This window comes from Oncorhynchus keta, chromosome 34 (genome assembly GCF_023373465.1).
Source record: "Oncorhynchus keta strain PuntledgeMale-10-30-2019 chromosome 34, Oket_V2, whole genome shotgun sequence".
NCBI classification, from domain to species: domain Eukaryota; kingdom Metazoa; phylum Chordata; class Actinopteri; order Salmoniformes; family Salmonidae; genus Oncorhynchus; species Oncorhynchus keta.
In genome coordinates this window covers 52064497-52081055 of record NC_068454.1, presented here as the reverse complement: position 1 = coordinate 52081055, position 16559 = coordinate 52064497, and the positions used below count along the sequence as shown (strand labels likewise).

The window sequence follows — 16559 nt, the reverse complement described above, 5'->3', positions numbered from 1 at the left end:
GAAGGAGGAGCTGAAATGCTGACATCATGGTGCTCACTGCTCAATTAACACTGTTGGAAGAGTCTGAAGTAATTGGGGTGTACTTCGTTGTACTGTGTTGAGGTGGTATGGGGAAACAGCTGTAGTTTAAAGACACGAGAAGCAAAACTGCATGCAAATATGTTGGATAATAAGGTGATACAAAAAAATGGAAATGTTAAAATTGAATAGACACTATGATCATAATAACTATCTTTTGTGTTGCACTACACCAGCATGCTATTTTATATTCTCATACTCAATTAGTTTAGGCTCTAATGATATTTTAAATTGCTGCCCCTCAATTGAAGTGGTAATGGACATGTTTATAATATGGATTCATTATTAATAATGGATTGCATTTCCATAGTGCTTTTCCCCAAGATTTAAATCGCTTCAAAATGTAATTTACTTTACTGTAAAGGCAAGGGTTATTGTTTCTCCACGCCATTGGAAGGAGTGAAAATTTGTCTCCTGCCTTTCCCAACACCCCCAGCTATATACTCACAGAAAAAAGGTTCCTGAAGGGTTCTTCGCCTATCCCAATAGATAACACTTTTTGGTTCCAGGTAGAACCCTTTTGTGTTCAATATAGAACCCTCTGTGGAAAGGGTTTTACATGGAACTAACTGTTTTTTAAAGGGTTTAGGTTCTAGATAGATTTAGATTTCTAAGAGCGTATACACACACATGTTGAGAAGCGCAGGATGAGCTGTAGTGCAGTGCCCCTCGGCGGAGAGCAATTGTGGTGGGTTGAGTGCCTTGTCCAAGTGCACAAGGGCAGGAGATGGTATATGAGATCAGAGACCAGCAGCCTTCCAGCTGCCAGTTCAGTTCCATTCCCAAGTTTGTGTTGCTTTGCCCGGCTACTGCCGCAGTATTGCCAGTTATTTATGATTGTGAAATGCTTACAGTACAGCTACAGCTATGATGGAAAGAGGTCAGAAGGTTCTCTGATGCTTGGCCGGGCACTCGCACGAACTCCCCGAAGTGAGAGAAGCTAACAGAGATTTTTGTACGGCCATATTTCACTGTGGGAATGGAAGCTGTTCACTTTGTTGGCAATATTACTCAGCTTCAACCTCAACCTGGACCTCTGTGATAGGGATGGTGAGAGTTCCATTCAATAAGCCACTGAACCGACTAGGTGTGTATGGATACTTCTGGTTACTATCATGAATGAGGCCTCTGGGTGCCTGTCCAGGTTTGAAGTGGTAAAGCTCCATATCGTTACCAATGTCTTGTGAGGCTCTACAGAGAATTTGCAGTGTCTCCAGGCTGGACAGAGAGGACTGGTGCACTGTGATTATGCCCCATGAACCTGCAATCAGGACAAGGAGGACACAGAGACACATTAGGACTCTACAAGATTGTCATTCTACAAGAAACATGGTATAGAGGAGACGGACCCACTGGTTGCCCTCTAGGTTACAGAGAGCTGGTAGTCCCATCCACTAAACTACCAGGTGTGAAACAGGAAAGAGACTCAGGCGGTATACTAATTTGGTATAGAGCAGACCTAACCCAAACTGTTAAATTAGTCAAAACAGGAGCATTTTAATTCTGGCTCGAAATTAATAAGGAAATTACCTCAACAGAGAAAAATGTCCTCATGTTTACTACCTATATCCCCCCAAAATAATCCCCATACTTTTAATGATGACACCTTCATCCTAGATGGGGAGATCAACTATTTCCAGGCCCAGGGACATGTACAAGTCTGTGGTGACCTAAATGCCAGAACTGGACAAGAACCTGGCACTCTCAGCACACAGGGGGACAAACACCTACCTGGAGGTGACAGTATTACCTCCCAAATATGCCCCCCATAGACACAACTATGACAAAACAACCAACAAAAACGGGTCACAACTCCTGCAGCTCTGTCGCATGCTGGGTCTGTATTGTAGGCTTCAAGGAGTCTCCTATGGTAGGTACATCTACAGCTCATCCCTTGGCAGTAGTACTGTAGATTACTTTATCACTGACCTCAACCCAGAGTCCCTCAGAGCGTTCACAGTCAGTCCACTGAAAATCCCTATCAGATCACAGCAAAATCACAGTCTAATTGAACAGAGCAATATTCAATCATGAAGCATAAAGCCAAAGGAACTGCACAATATTAATGCTATATAAACCTACCAAAAAAACAACTAGGCAAGAACAAAATCAATCCCTTTATAAAACTTCCTGGACCAAACATTTCACTGTAATAGTGAAGGTGTAAATCTGGCTGTAGAACACCTAAACATTTAAGCTTTCCTATCAAATCCCAAAAATTCAATGAGACAACCTAAGAAAATCTAAAACAATAACAAATGGTTTGATGAAGTGTAATGGTTTTCCTCCTCTTCGTCTGAAGAGGCGAGAAAGATCGGAGAACCAATATGCGGCGTGGTAAGTGTCCATGGTTGTTTATTAAACACATAAACTGAACACTGCATACAAAACAATAAACGCACCGTGAATAACGAAAACCGAAAACAGTACCGTGTGGTGTAAAACACAGACACGGAAACAATCACCCACAAAAACACCAGGCTACCTAAGTATGATTCTCAATCAGAGACAACTAACAACACCTGCCTCTGATTGAGAACCATACTAGGCCGAACACAGAAAAACAACCTAGACACACAAAACATAGAATGCCCACCCAGCTCACGTCCTGACCAACACTAAAACAAGGAAAACACAAAATAACTATGGTCAGAACGTAACATGAAGAATGCAAAAAACCTAAGAAAGAAATTAAGAAACCTATTCAACCAAAAACATAGAGACCCAGAAAACCTGAGTCTACGCCTTCGCTATGGTGAATCACTAAAACAATACAAAAATACATTACGGAAAAATCATGAACAGCACGTCTGAAATCAGATGAATGTAATCTATAGAATCTAACACTAAACAAAACACTAAACAAAGAACAACACAAAGAGTTATCTATCCTAAATGGAGATGTATGGATAAACCACTTCTCCAATCTTATTTACATTTACATTTAAGTCATTTAGCAGACGCTCTTATCCAGAGCGACTTACAAATTGGTGCATTCACCTTATGACATCCAGTGGAACAGCCACTTTACAATAGTGCATCTAAATCTTTTAAGGGGGGGGTGAGAAGGATTACTTTATCCTATCCTAGGTATTCCTTAAAGAGGTGGGGTTTCAGGTGTCTCCGGAAGGTGGTGATTGACTCCGCTGTCCTGGCGTCGTGAGGGAGTTTGTTCCACCATTGGGGGGGCCAGAGCAGCGAACAGTTTTGACTGGGCTGAGCGGGAACTGTACATCCTCAGTGGTAGGGAGGTGAGCAGGCCAGAGGTGGATGAACGATTATTTAGCTCTATAACAAAGAACAAACAGCAAAAACATATACATGATCAATTACAAATCTTAGAATCAGCTATTAAAGACTACCAGAACACACTGGATTCTCCAATTATACTGAATGAACTACAGGACAAAATACAAACCCTCCAACCCAAAAAGGTCTGTGGTGATGACGGATTCCTAAATGAAATGATAAAATATACTGACCACAAATTCCAATTGGCTATACTTCAACTCTTTAATATCATCCTCAGCTCTGGCATCTTCCCCAATACTTGGAACCAAGGACTGATCACCCCAATCCACAAAAGTGGAGAAGAATTTGACCCCAACAACTACCGTTGGATATGGTTCAACAGCAACCTTGGGGAAATCCTCTGCATTATCATTAACAGCAGTCTCTTACATTTCCTCAGTGAAAACAATGTACTGAGCAAATGGCCAATTGCCTTTTTGACCAAATACCGTACCACTGACCGTGTATTCACCCTGCACACCCTAATTGACAAGCAAACAAACCAAAAAAAAGTTAGTCTTCTCATGCTTTGTTGATTTCAAAAAGCTCTTGACTCAAATTTGGCATGAGGGTCTACTGTTGCTGATGATCTGGTGCTTCTGCTCCCAACCAAGGAATGTCCTTGAGCAACACCTAGATCTTCTGCACAGATTATGTCAGACCTTGGCCCTGGCAATAAATCTCAGTAAGACAAAGATAATGAGGGTTCAAAAAAGGTCCGACTGCCAGGACCACAAATACAAATTCCATCTAGACACAGTTGCCCCAGAGCACACAAAAAAATATATTTACCTCAGCCTAAAAATCAGCATCACAGGTAACTTCTAAAAAGCTGTGAACGATCTGAGAGACAAGGCAAGAAGGGCCTTCTATGCCATCAAAAGGAACATGAAATTCGACATTAGGATCTTGCAAAAATTAGGATCTGGCAAAAAATACTTGACTCAGTTACAGAATCCATTGCCCTTTATGGTTGTGAGGTCTAGGGTCCGCTCACCAACCAAGAATTCACAAAATGGGACAAACACCAAATTGAGACTGCATGCAGAATTCTACAAAAACATTCTCCCTGTACAACGTAAAACACCAAATAGTGCATGCAGAGCAGAATTATGTTGATACCCTCTAACTATCCAAATCCAGAAAAGAGCTATTAAATTCTACAACCACCTAAAAGGAAGCGATTCCCAAACCTTTCATAACAAAGCCATGACCTACAGAGAGATTAACCTAGAGAAGAGTCCCCTAAGCAAGCTGGTCTTGGGGCTCTGTTCACAAACACAAACAGACCCCACAGACCCCCATGACTGCAACAGCAACACATTTAGATCCAACCAAATCATGAGAAAACAAAAATATTATTATTTGACACATTGGAAGGAATTTACAAATAAACAGATCAAACTAGAAAGCTATTTGGCCCTAAATAGAGAGTACACAAGTGGCAGAATATCTGACCACTGTGACTGACCCAAAATTAAGGAAAGCTTTGACCATGTACATACTCAGTGAGCATTGCCTTGCTATTGAGAGAGGCCACCGTAGGCAGACAAGACTCTCAAGAGAAGACAGGCTATGTGCACACAAAATTAGGTGGAAACTTAGCTGCACTTCCTAACCTCCTGCAAAATGCATGACCATATTAGAGACACATATTTCCCTCAGATTACACAGATCCACAAAGAATTTGAAAACATATCCAATTTTGATAAACTCCCAAATTTATTGGGTGATATACCACAGTTTGCCATCACAGCAGCAAGATGTGTGACCTGTTGCCACTTGAAAAGGGCAACCAGTGAAGAAAAAACACCATTGTAAATACAACCCATATTTACAGTATGTTTATTTATTTTCCCTTTTGTACATCGTTTGTACATCGTTATAACACTGTGCATGGCCATAATATGACATTCGAAATGTCTCTATTCTTCTGAAACTTTGGTGAGTGTAATGTTTACTGTTAATTTTTAATTGTTTATTTCACTTTTGTTTTATCTACTGTATTTCACTTGCTTTGGCAATGTAAACATGTGTTTTCCCATGCCAATAATGCCCTTTGAATTGAATTGAATTATATGGTGTGATTAGAATCACTCATATTTCAGTAATGAACATTTGATATATGAGACGTTAGAAGCTGTGCACACAATATGTGCAAAGCAGCATTCGTAGTTCAATTGCTATGTGCTGCTAAATTAGAAGGCAGCAATCCCTCCCCTTCTGGTTGCCATGTGACAGAGATAAGTCACATCACCAAGGCTCTGTATACAGGAAATGGAGACCAGCAAGAGAAATAGAGAGAAAGTAGTTGCAGTGACGAATTTGCCCTAATAAAATGGGTTTACTGACTGCAAAAGTGAAACATTGAGCAGGTATAGTACCCCAATGTAGTTTTGTAATATAATTTGTTATACATCATTATTGAATAAGGACTTATTTCCTTTTACTGCTTCTATGTTGGTTGTTCACTGACCAGAATCATGCAGGCTACATGATTCGATTGTTGGGAACTACATAGAAATGCGTTATTATGGTATGTAATAAACAACCCATGTGCAGACACAGGGCTGCTATCCTGCTTTCTGGCTAAACAGTTTTTTCACTTTCCCAGTTAACCAAGATCAGTATTGTAGTCACCACAAATATGATCCATGCCTTTCGACCTTCGTCTCTCCCGAGCCCGTACAGGAGTTGCAGCGATGAGACAAGATAGTTATTTACTAACAATCGGATACCACGAAATTGGGGAGAAAAAAGGGGGTCAACTTTTTTTAAATTAAAAAATTAAAAATATGATCCATGCATCAAATCTGAGCGGTGCTTTCAGTTTCTCTTTGCTGGGCAATTCAATTTGTTGTTTGTTTTGCAGAGTTTTTCTGCGACCTAAATATAAACAACTAGGACAAACCTTACAGTTGCTTTGCATATCACTATTTCTCCTCAGAGATGAAGCTGTTGCCAATTCTTTTCCTGCTGGAATTTAACCTCAGCTACCTCTGCTTTGGACAATGGTTTGATGAGGACCCCACCCATGGGATGGATGTCTTGGGAGCGTTTTTGCTGTAATATCGATTGTGAGAATGATCCCAAGAACTACATCAGGTACATAATGGTAGACATATTTATGTGCAGTTTTACATAGTGACTCTGAAGTCACCCCTATTGTAGAGCTACCATGGGTTAATAAAGGACATTGACTTGAGTTTGAGGTCTTATCTACTACAGCATTATGAACGGACAGTATTAGGTATGAGATTCATGACTTCACTGCCATCTCTAAAACCCCAGATTCCCTGGGGGCATTGCCAAGCTGGCGAGGTACCTCCATGACTGCGGCCTGAAGCTGGTCATCTATGGGGACCTGGGCACACACACACCTGTGGAGGGTACCCTGGCACCACGCTGGACAAGATTGAGACTGATGCCCAGACGTCCGCTAGTTGGGGTGTGGACTTCCGGAAGTTGGATGGCTGCTACTCCAATGAAGAGGAGCAACAGAAGGGTGTGTGAATCTTGAGGGTGAACTGCAACTGTACATTGGGAGTTACTATATAGAGTGTATCAGCATTGGTGGTCCTTTAGTATCCTGGCATGGTGGTATTTAAAGAGATGGGTGCAAGAGAGGGTAGAGGGAAATAGACTCAGAGGGGCATAGAGTGGATTTTTATTGTTCTCCTGTCATACAGGTTACCCTCTCATTTCCCAAGGCTTTGAATGAAACAGGCCGTCCAATTGGCTACTCCTGTAGTTGGCCAGCCTATCGGGGTGGACTCCCTCCCAGTGTGTGTTTCATTATGCTACCAGTGACACAAGCCCCGGCTCGGCTGACTGTCTGTGCCCTTCCTCTCTGTCTCCCTGTACTGTACATACCTGTCTCCCTTTGCTTACTACTGTACTGTCATGAAAATAATAATATATGGAAGGAGATGGGGGGGGGGGACAAGGGTTAGTGAATAGCTATGTGCTGCAAAGATTTTGGGTTTTACAATAACAATTATTTTTTCTGCAGGTGAATTACACTCTGCTGGGGGAGATCTGTAACCTGTGGCGTAACTATGATGACACTCAGGACTCGTGGGACAGTGTGCAAGACATTACAGACGGGTTCTTTGACAACCAGGGGATACTGCAGCCTGAAGCCGGCCCTGGACGCTGGAACGATCCTGACATGGTCTGTCCGCTGTCTGTCCTACGTCCGACCATTGTCTGTCCCTTACTTACACCAATCCCTCTGTCCTTCTTTCTGTGCTCTCCTCTCTGTTCACGTCTAATACTGTACTCTCCTCACAATTGTATTGGTAGAGTTTTCTCCCTATTTCACATGTACTTTTTACTATTTCACATTTACTCTTACCCCTTACACCTGTCTTGCCAATATTAACCTTGTTCCTGCATTTGGAAGGGACTAGGAGTCACTCTGCTCACATTGTTTTATTTATTTACATTTATTCACATTGTTGTACATCTCATTAACCTTACATATTTGTCATTTTTCTCTCCCAGCTGATCATAGGAAACGTTGGCCTCAGTGTGGACCAATCACGCACTCAGATGGCTCTTTGGGCGATCATGGCTGCACCTCTCATTATGTCTAACAACCTTCGGACCCTAAGCAGTGAGGCCAGGGCCATCCTGCAAAACAGAGCTGCCATCGCCATCAACCAGGATCCTATGGGCGTCCAGGGAAGACGCTTGCTACAGGTGACCCTCAATGACAAAACTACACATTTGTTTATGAGTCACATAGATCAATTCTGGCAGTATGAAATTCACTTCCTTCAGACAGTTAGGAGACAGGCAAGTGGGAGAACAGTAGGAAGGGGACTGAACCCTGGTCACCGATTGGTAGTAGAGTATGTGACTGGCTGGGAGCATTATCACTAGACCACGGTCTCTGCACGAAATTCACTGTTTTACTCTCCTTTTCTTTGTCTTTATGTCACTCTCTTTTTTACAGGAGAGGAGGTCATGTTGAAGTGTACTGGCGGCCCCTCTCCCAGTCGGCTAGTGCTCTGGTGTCCCTCAGCCGTCGCCAAGACATGGCCTATCACTGCCACACCTCCCTGGCCAAGTTAAACTACACAGCAGGCAGCTACGAGGTGTGCTCCTCTTTCCTGATTCCTTTCCTAGTTCTCTCCAACCACATTGTAGTGCATGATGACTCGATTTCTTCCAGCGCATGATGACTGTATTTATTCCTGTTGAGGGAAGTGGAAGTTTGAGCTGTGGGCTGTGTTTTTGTAAGTGACAAAGTGTTGTACCTCTACATTTGTACTCTTCTATATCTTTCAGGCTTATGACGTGTTCACTGGGAAAACATTGAGCGGACTGTCTGCCAGCACAGAGTTCACCGTCTCCATCAACCCCTCAGGAGTCGTAATGTGGTACGTCTATCCCAAAATGCACTACGAGCATCCACAGGATGATGGTAGATACCCCTACATCCGACAGAAATACAGGATGTCCTTCTCGTTCGACTTCCATAAGCCGAGAGTTGTGCCTCCTAGTCTGCTCTGAGGAGACATGAAGTAAGCACGCAGGAACTCCATCAATCCAGATCCAATCAAAGATATTTGAGTCAGGAAGAATATAGATTTTGTTTGCACCTTTGTATTTTACCCATATGTAATCTCGGCAACCCAGAACTGAAATCTTGCGCCAGCTACTCGATTAAGTTCTTGGGGTAGACGAAAGAGAAATCATACTAGAAGCAGTGGCGGAAACAGGTCGGCAGCTTCATCACCGTCTCTGTCTGCAACAATTAATGTTATGTGCGTCTGCCCATGAGGAGATTAAACCATGTGTAATATTTCAAAATGTATAATTTATTTGTATTTTGTTGTGTGACCTCTATTCTAACAGGAAGGAGCGGTTCATATCTTGCCTATGTATAATAAAAGGAGGGTGTAATGAGGTGCAGAATTGAGACTGCATAGAGTAAGATGATGAACTTAACATGCAACAAGACTTTCAGTCATGCAATAGTGTACAAGGTTCGGAGCTGTGTCAAGAGGAATTGTGTCCATAGCAGTCAATCCCCCTTTCCACCACTGAGGGGCAGTGTAGACAGAGTTTCACAACAACCATTAGTGGGTTCCCTTTACCCTTGAAACACCAGCATGGCTATATCACAGTAGATTAGGTTGCACAAGGAAATTAGATGTTGTGCTCCAGAATAGGCCAAGCATGTTTATTTGGTGATGGGATAAACAGCTGGTGATGCCGGTCTGGTAGGGCTTGTGGATAAGCGATACAGTCTTGTTGGTACAGTGCCTTGCAAAAGTATTCAAACCCCTTGGTTTTTCCTATTTCGTTTCATTACAACATGTCATTTAAATGGATTTTAATTTGGATTTCATGTAATGGACAAATAAGTCCAAATTAGTGAAGTGAAATGAAAAAAATTACTTGTTTAAAAAAAAAAAGGAAAAGGTGCATATGTATTCACCCCCTTTACACCTAAATAAGATCTGGTGCAAGCAAATACCTTCAGAAGTCACATAATTAGTTAAATAAAATCCACATGTTTGCACTCTAAGTGTCACATGATCTGTCACATGATCCCAGTATATATACACCTGTTCTGAAAGGCCCCAGAGTCTGCAACGCCACTAAGCAAGGGGCACCACCAAGCAAGTACTATGAAGACCAAGGAGCTCTCCAAACAGGCCAGTTGTGGAGAAGTACAGATCAGGTTTGGGTTATAAAAAAATAACAGAAACTTTGAACATTCCACGGAGCAACATTAAATCCATTATTAAGACATGGAAATAATAGGGCACCACAACAAACCTGCCAAGATTGGGCTGCCCACCAAAACTCGGCAAGGAGGGCATTAATCAGAGAGGCAACAAAGAGACCAAAGATAACCCTGAAGGAGCTGCAAAGCGGAGATTGGAGTATCTGTCCATAGGACCACTTTTTAAAATGTATTTTACCTTTATTTAACCAGGCAAGTCAGTTAAGAACAAATTCTTATTTTCAATGATGGCCTAGTGGGCAGAATAGGGGTAGAACGACAGATTTGTACCTTGTGGGTTTGAACTCGCAACCTTCCGGTTAACCACTAGGCTACCCTGCCGTACACTCCACAGAGCGACCTGAAACAAATAAGCAAACATGTTTGTTGTTTGCCAAAAGGCAGGTGGGCGACTCCCCAAACATATGGAAGAAGGTACTCTGGTCAGATGAGACTAAAATGTAGCTTTTTGGCCATCAAAGAAAATGCTTTGTCTGGCGCAAACCCAACACCTCTCATCAACCCGAGTACACCATCCCCACAGTGAAGCATGGTGGTGACAGCATCGGGAAACTGGTAAGAATTGAAGGAATGATGGATGGTGCTAAATACAGGGAAATTCTTGAGGGAAACCTGTTTCAGTCATCCAGAGATTTGAGACTGGGACGGAGGTTCACCTTCCAGCAGGACAATGACCCTATGCATACTGCTAAAGCAACACTCAAGTGGTTTAAGGAGAAACATTTAAATGTCTTGGAATGGCCTAGTCAAAGCCCAGACCTCAATCCAATTGAGAATCATTTGTGATATGACTTAAAGATTGCTGTACACCAGCGGAACCCATCCAACTTGAAGGAGCAGGAGCAGTTTTGTCTTGAAGAATTGGCAAAAATCCAAGTGGCTAGATGTGCCAAGTTTTTATAGAGACATACCTCAAGAGACCCCAAATCTATTCTAATTCCAGGTTGTAAGGCAACAAAATAGGAAAAATGCCACAGGGGGTGAATACTTTTGCAAGCCACTGTATGACCTCTAGGTAGGTATGCCTTTTTTCAGTTCTGTGAAGGTGGCACACATGCACATACACATCTACCCGGTACAACCAGAAGAGGATGCGTCACCCCTCTGAGATGGGTTCGATTAAACATGATCAAACCCGCACATCAAATCACATTATACAAGGGACACCAACCAATTCACTTATCTATACCTCTGAGACTCTCACACACATACATGTAATACCAAACCATCACACATCCTTATTCATCTTCAGTCCATATACAAAAACAAGTTATCCTGTTCCTCTCTGTCTCTCTTCCAAATGGTCCTCTTCTTTCCCTCCTCTAGCCTTGCTCTGGTTTGGCGTACGTGTAAGGAAGGAGCATCAAGGCTGGCAGGAGTCCAGGAATCTCTCCTGGTACAGAGCATCTCTGTCCACAGTGCTTTGTCTGTGTGTTTCTGTGTATGTTATTTTCCATGTGCCCATTACAGTAAGCAGAACAAAATGTTTCACTGTGGGTGCATGTGTGTGTGTCTCATGCCATGCCATGTCATTGTGTCTATATGACACTGAAATTAGCAGGTTTATGTGTTGGCTGTGCTACACTGCAGTCCAGATCTCAGAGAAGGCCTTCCAACTGTCATCCATGCATTATCACAGACTTTATCCTAATTTCTAGAGGCAAGTGCTGTTTTTGGGCAGCAATAAGCAATTTATCCACTTTACCCATACCCTAACTAAGCCTAAACCTAGCCGTAACCTTAATCCTAATTGTAACATAATTCTTATGCCTCATTTTTAGCTAATTTCAGGAAATTCCAGGTTTGCAATAATGGTGAACGGGAGAGGTGGCAGGAGGAAGAGGCAAACTAGCCAACCAGAGCTCAGATCGTAGCATGTTGTGGCAAGTTTGTAGGTCTACTGTATGTTTTACCTCCAGATTTTCCTCCATACATTACCACAGAAATCCTCCTGAACACAGAATAGTCACAACAGCCAGGTCACACAGCAGATGCTTCCTAGTAGGACAGCGTCTCTCGGGTCGCTGTGCAGTATATGACATCCACTGCCAGCTCCATCCGCAGCCCCACACATCCACAGTGCTCAGCATGGTCTTTATTGTGACGTAAAACAGGAGGCATGCGGTGCCCAGGTCTCATAGAGGATGTCACACAGGTGTTCCTATGCAGCCCTGTGATGTGGACTCTGTGGATGCTGCACAATGGAGATTCTGTGGGATGCGGTTATGAGCAGTTCTCATATACAGTTATCAGCCAGATCTATGAGGGCCTTGTGGAACTGAATTAAAACCACAGAGAGGGAGGAATCCAAATTGCATCATCCACTGGTCACGTGGCCAACAAAATGGGCTCACGTACAAGAGACACATGCAACAATGACAGTGTTGCATTCAGAAGCTTTTGGATAATGATTAGGAGTTAGATCGTCTTTTTTAGTGATATAGGATGGAAAGATTGAGCATAATATGCAGTGGGGGACTTTGTGAACTGCTTTGTGTTGGTGAAATGGGCCGGTGCCTCCTGCTCCATCTATGACAGCGAACAGATGAAGCGGACGATTGTCACTCTGTTGCGGAACCCATCGGAGCTTGGCAAGGACAGCTGCTCCACAAACTCTGTGGTCGATTTTGTGTTTGGTGAGTTCAATGTTTCTGAAATGCTGTATTGGAAATGTCATCAAGATTAAGCAGTAATACACCATGCACACATACACATTCTCAGCCATGCACACACACACACACACACACACACACACACACACACACACACACACACACACACACACACACACACACACACACACACACACACACACACACACACACACACACACACACACACACACACACACACACACACACACACACACACACACACACACACACACACACACACACACACACACACACACACACACACACACACACACACACACACACACACACACACACACACACACACACACATACTGACACTCACTGGGGACGTTCGTCATGTGCAGTGTCTGATTAGGCCCCATGTGGGAATCAAACCCCTCCGCTCTCTTCCGATGTCCGGAAATCTCGTCTCTTCAACACTTGCCCCATTGTTACACTGTCTCATTACGTTAGTGTAGAGAGAGAGAGAGAGAGAGAGAGAGAGAGAGAGAATTGAGGGAGCGAGACAGACTGGTATTGAGAAATATATCCTTGACTATACTCACATAGACACTGTCTCTCTTTCTCCCTATTTCTCTGCTACATTGCTGTGAGGAGATGGCTTTATCCTGCCTCTTTCTTTCCTCTGTCTGTTTCCTCCTCAGGGTGCTGCAGGTGGATGAAATAGGCCATGCCCGTTAAGGGATGAGTGGTTGAACAGTGAGAGTGACTGAAAGAGCTGAGCAGCTCACAGTCACAACACAATGATGGCTGACATGGTGGAAAAGATATACAAAAATAGCCCACTATCCCAATCACTGATTTTTTGCTGTCTAGCCACAACACAGCACTGGACGTAAACACCCACATCATAGCACCTACAATCACAGACGCGACATCTTGCACTTTTCAAATATAGCCTAGTCTTCCAAAGTAACTGAGTCAGACTAAAAACCATATATATCATCTGAAGAGAGATGGACCAGTCTAGTTGTCTCCTCATGTCTCCACCCCATCTTCTTCTTCGGCTGCATTTTCCCGCAGATGTCTGGCACCTCGGTGGTTCTCTGCCCTATTGCGGCGTCCTGGCCAGCTTTTATTCATGGCCCCTGAAGGGAAGACATATGTTCAAATAAACCTGGAGACTGTTCAGCAAACAGGATTCAGGTGTTTCTTAAACTTTCCGCTTTTTTTACTGGAATTCTTTACAGGCTGCTAGGTAAACCTGCTGTTATTCTAGCTGGAGTCACTGAAAAGGGGTGCGCGGGTGTGTGCGTGGGTATTTATGTGTGTGGGTGTGTGAGTTTGAGTGCATGTGCTAAATGACAGCCTTAAGTAGTTTGGAAGGGTGGGCGCTTTCTATAAGAGAATTTTCCCTGGGGGAAATAAAAATGCCAGGGTAGAGCACATCCCTGAAATCCCTCATCATTCAAATGTATCATCTCCTGTAGCTTGCACCAGACATTTAACATAAGCCAAAGACAATCATCTGTACAGAGCTCTCCATCGTGGATTAAACCTCTCCTCTCATGTGGTTTCGAATGTTTCTGAAGATGCTGGGGGTTGTCAATATATATCTGGGAAACTATCTGAAACCAAATTCCACAGATGACATACACGAGGGAAAAGGTCTTCCAACTGTGTGATCTCAAGTATTTTTTCTGAAGAGATCCATAGCGCATATCCAATTGAAAACCCAGGTCAATGCATGAATCCTCTGAGGTTGCAGTACAGAGAACATCCTATAGGGCTCCCAGTCAATGGGAAGGCTGGAAAAAAAAGAACATCGGTGAGACTAGACCCAGGTGCCTTTATAAGAGGGACATTATGTGCTAGTGCAATGCTATTTGTAGCTATTTCTTTTAGTGCTCATGCATTGTATGGCCCCTCTAATGCTTTCTACCTCTGTGTGTGCTTTGGGCTTGAATACTGATTACTGGATCACTGTGTTCTGATCCAAAACTTCCTGCGGGAGATTAACCTGGGTGACCTTGCCATCGGCACTAATCCAGCCCATCATTATGACTTACTGCACTTAATACGGCCCCCGCACCTTCCATCCCCTCCGCCCTCCGCCCTCTCACCCCACTGACCACCGTCTGAGGGCAGAGTAGGGGGAGAGAGGTGCCAGGGATGGGGCCATGTGACACACTCACCATGATAATGTAATACCAACAAGATGAAAGATTCTCACGCTTGCTTTCCTAGAACCCACTGCTGCGGGGCTGACATACAGCTAACTTACAGTTCCACGTAGGATCGAATCTTGACCCCACTGCTCGTCTACACTGTTCCCCCTCATATCTGTCTCCTCTTGGCCTACATTCATGTCTATCCCTATCAGTAAAACAATAAAAATACCTAAGGAGAGTAGAATTCCACTACCACTCTCCTTTAAAAAAAAGTTGACTGAAGCTGTTCTTGTGGCCTGGCTTTTGGCTATACACTGTCATGTTTAGATGTTGACGTCATAGTCGAGGTGTTGTGGAATTTCCAGATCCTTTTTTTGTGACAAATGCTTTGCCAAGACTCTGGGTCCCTCACCATTATGGCCAGGCTTGGTGGCACTGGTGCTGACACTAGAGCCACTGCAAGTGACGCAGAATGACACTCTGGACCCGACAGCCGGCACAACCAAATCAATTAACAACCTCAAATGACCCATTATATAACCAATTACAACACACAATACAGTCTTCCTGCTTGGGTGGACCCAACTCAACCCCACAGCCACAATAAATACCATGTAACTCCATTACATTTAACCTCTGGTGAAGCAGAACATCACTCTGTGGGTGGCCTGGATATCCTTGAGCTGCTGGCCGTGGTAGTGGTTGGAGGCAGTAGTTGATCATATACACATCAGCATACAGTCCAGTAAGTATTCTCTGTTTTTATGAATGGGTCTCTGGGTTTGCCCAGCAGTGGCTGCTCTTGACCTGTGAGGACAGACTTGTTAACCTCCGCACCACTCCACCCCAACCACCTTCACCCCCCAGCCAAGCCTCTTCCCTGGGATTGTGCCCAGGCGTATACATGGCCGGCTGCACGTTGCAGCAGCTTAAGTCCTTGTTGGCAGAAGGCCAGCCTGTCAGCTGCCTCCTGGCAGGAGAGAGTAGGTCAAAGTCAGAGCCACCTGCCAGTAACCAGCTCAGAGAGCAGCAGGCTAGCAAAACCAAACCACACAGAACCAGCTTGTTAACCCTAGCCTAGAGCATGCTAGCAAAGTAGGGCATACAGTAGCATGTTAGCAAAGTAACATAGCACATACCAGCAAAGCAGCATAAGTTAGATCAGGCAGCATAGAGTGCACTAGGCAAACATGTCCACATTGGCACGATGTGTGTCCGATGTGGGCTGAAATATTGGCCCCATGTAGGCTGCCAGCATTGGTTGTCGCTATCATACATATGTTGTTTTACAAGAGAAACTGGAGGAAACCTGGCACCATCCCTATGGTGAAGTATGTCGGTGGCAGCATCATGCTGTCGGGATGTTTTTCAGCGGCAGGGAGTGGGAGACTAGTCAAGATCGAGGGAAAGTTGAACGAAGCAAAGTACAGATAGATCCTTGATGAAAACCTGCTCAAGAGCACTCAGGACCTCAATGAATGTTCACCTTCTAACATGACAACAACCCTAAGCATGGTGTGGGACAGCCCATGTTGGGCTTGGTGTATGCTGGCCCGTCTTGGACTGCTGTGGGCTAGCCTGTCTTGGACTGTTGTAGGCTAGCCCGTGTCGGACTGGTGTGGGATAGCCCATGTTGGGCTTGGTGTGGGCTGGCCCGTG

At 43.9% G+C, this 16559-nt stretch overlaps 1 protein-coding gene across 1 annotated transcript; it reads left to right on the top strand.

Moving 5' to 3' along the window:
- The first annotated feature begins 3862 nt into the window (after positions 1–3862).
- LOC118367570 (alpha-N-acetylgalactosaminidase-like) lies at positions 3863–9909 on the top strand. Its single transcript, XM_052492651.1, has 7 exons — positions 3863–5744; positions 6317–6474; positions 6661–6874; positions 7382–7543; positions 7876–8073; positions 8163–8471; positions 8665–9909. Exons 2-7 carry the CDS (start codon positions 6389–6391, stop codon positions 8887–8889), a joined length of 1194 nt encoding a protein of 397 aa, XP_052348611.1. The 5' UTR covers positions 3863–5744; positions 6317–6388; the 3' UTR covers positions 8890–9909.
- Positions 9910–16559: the final 6650 nt, after the last annotated feature.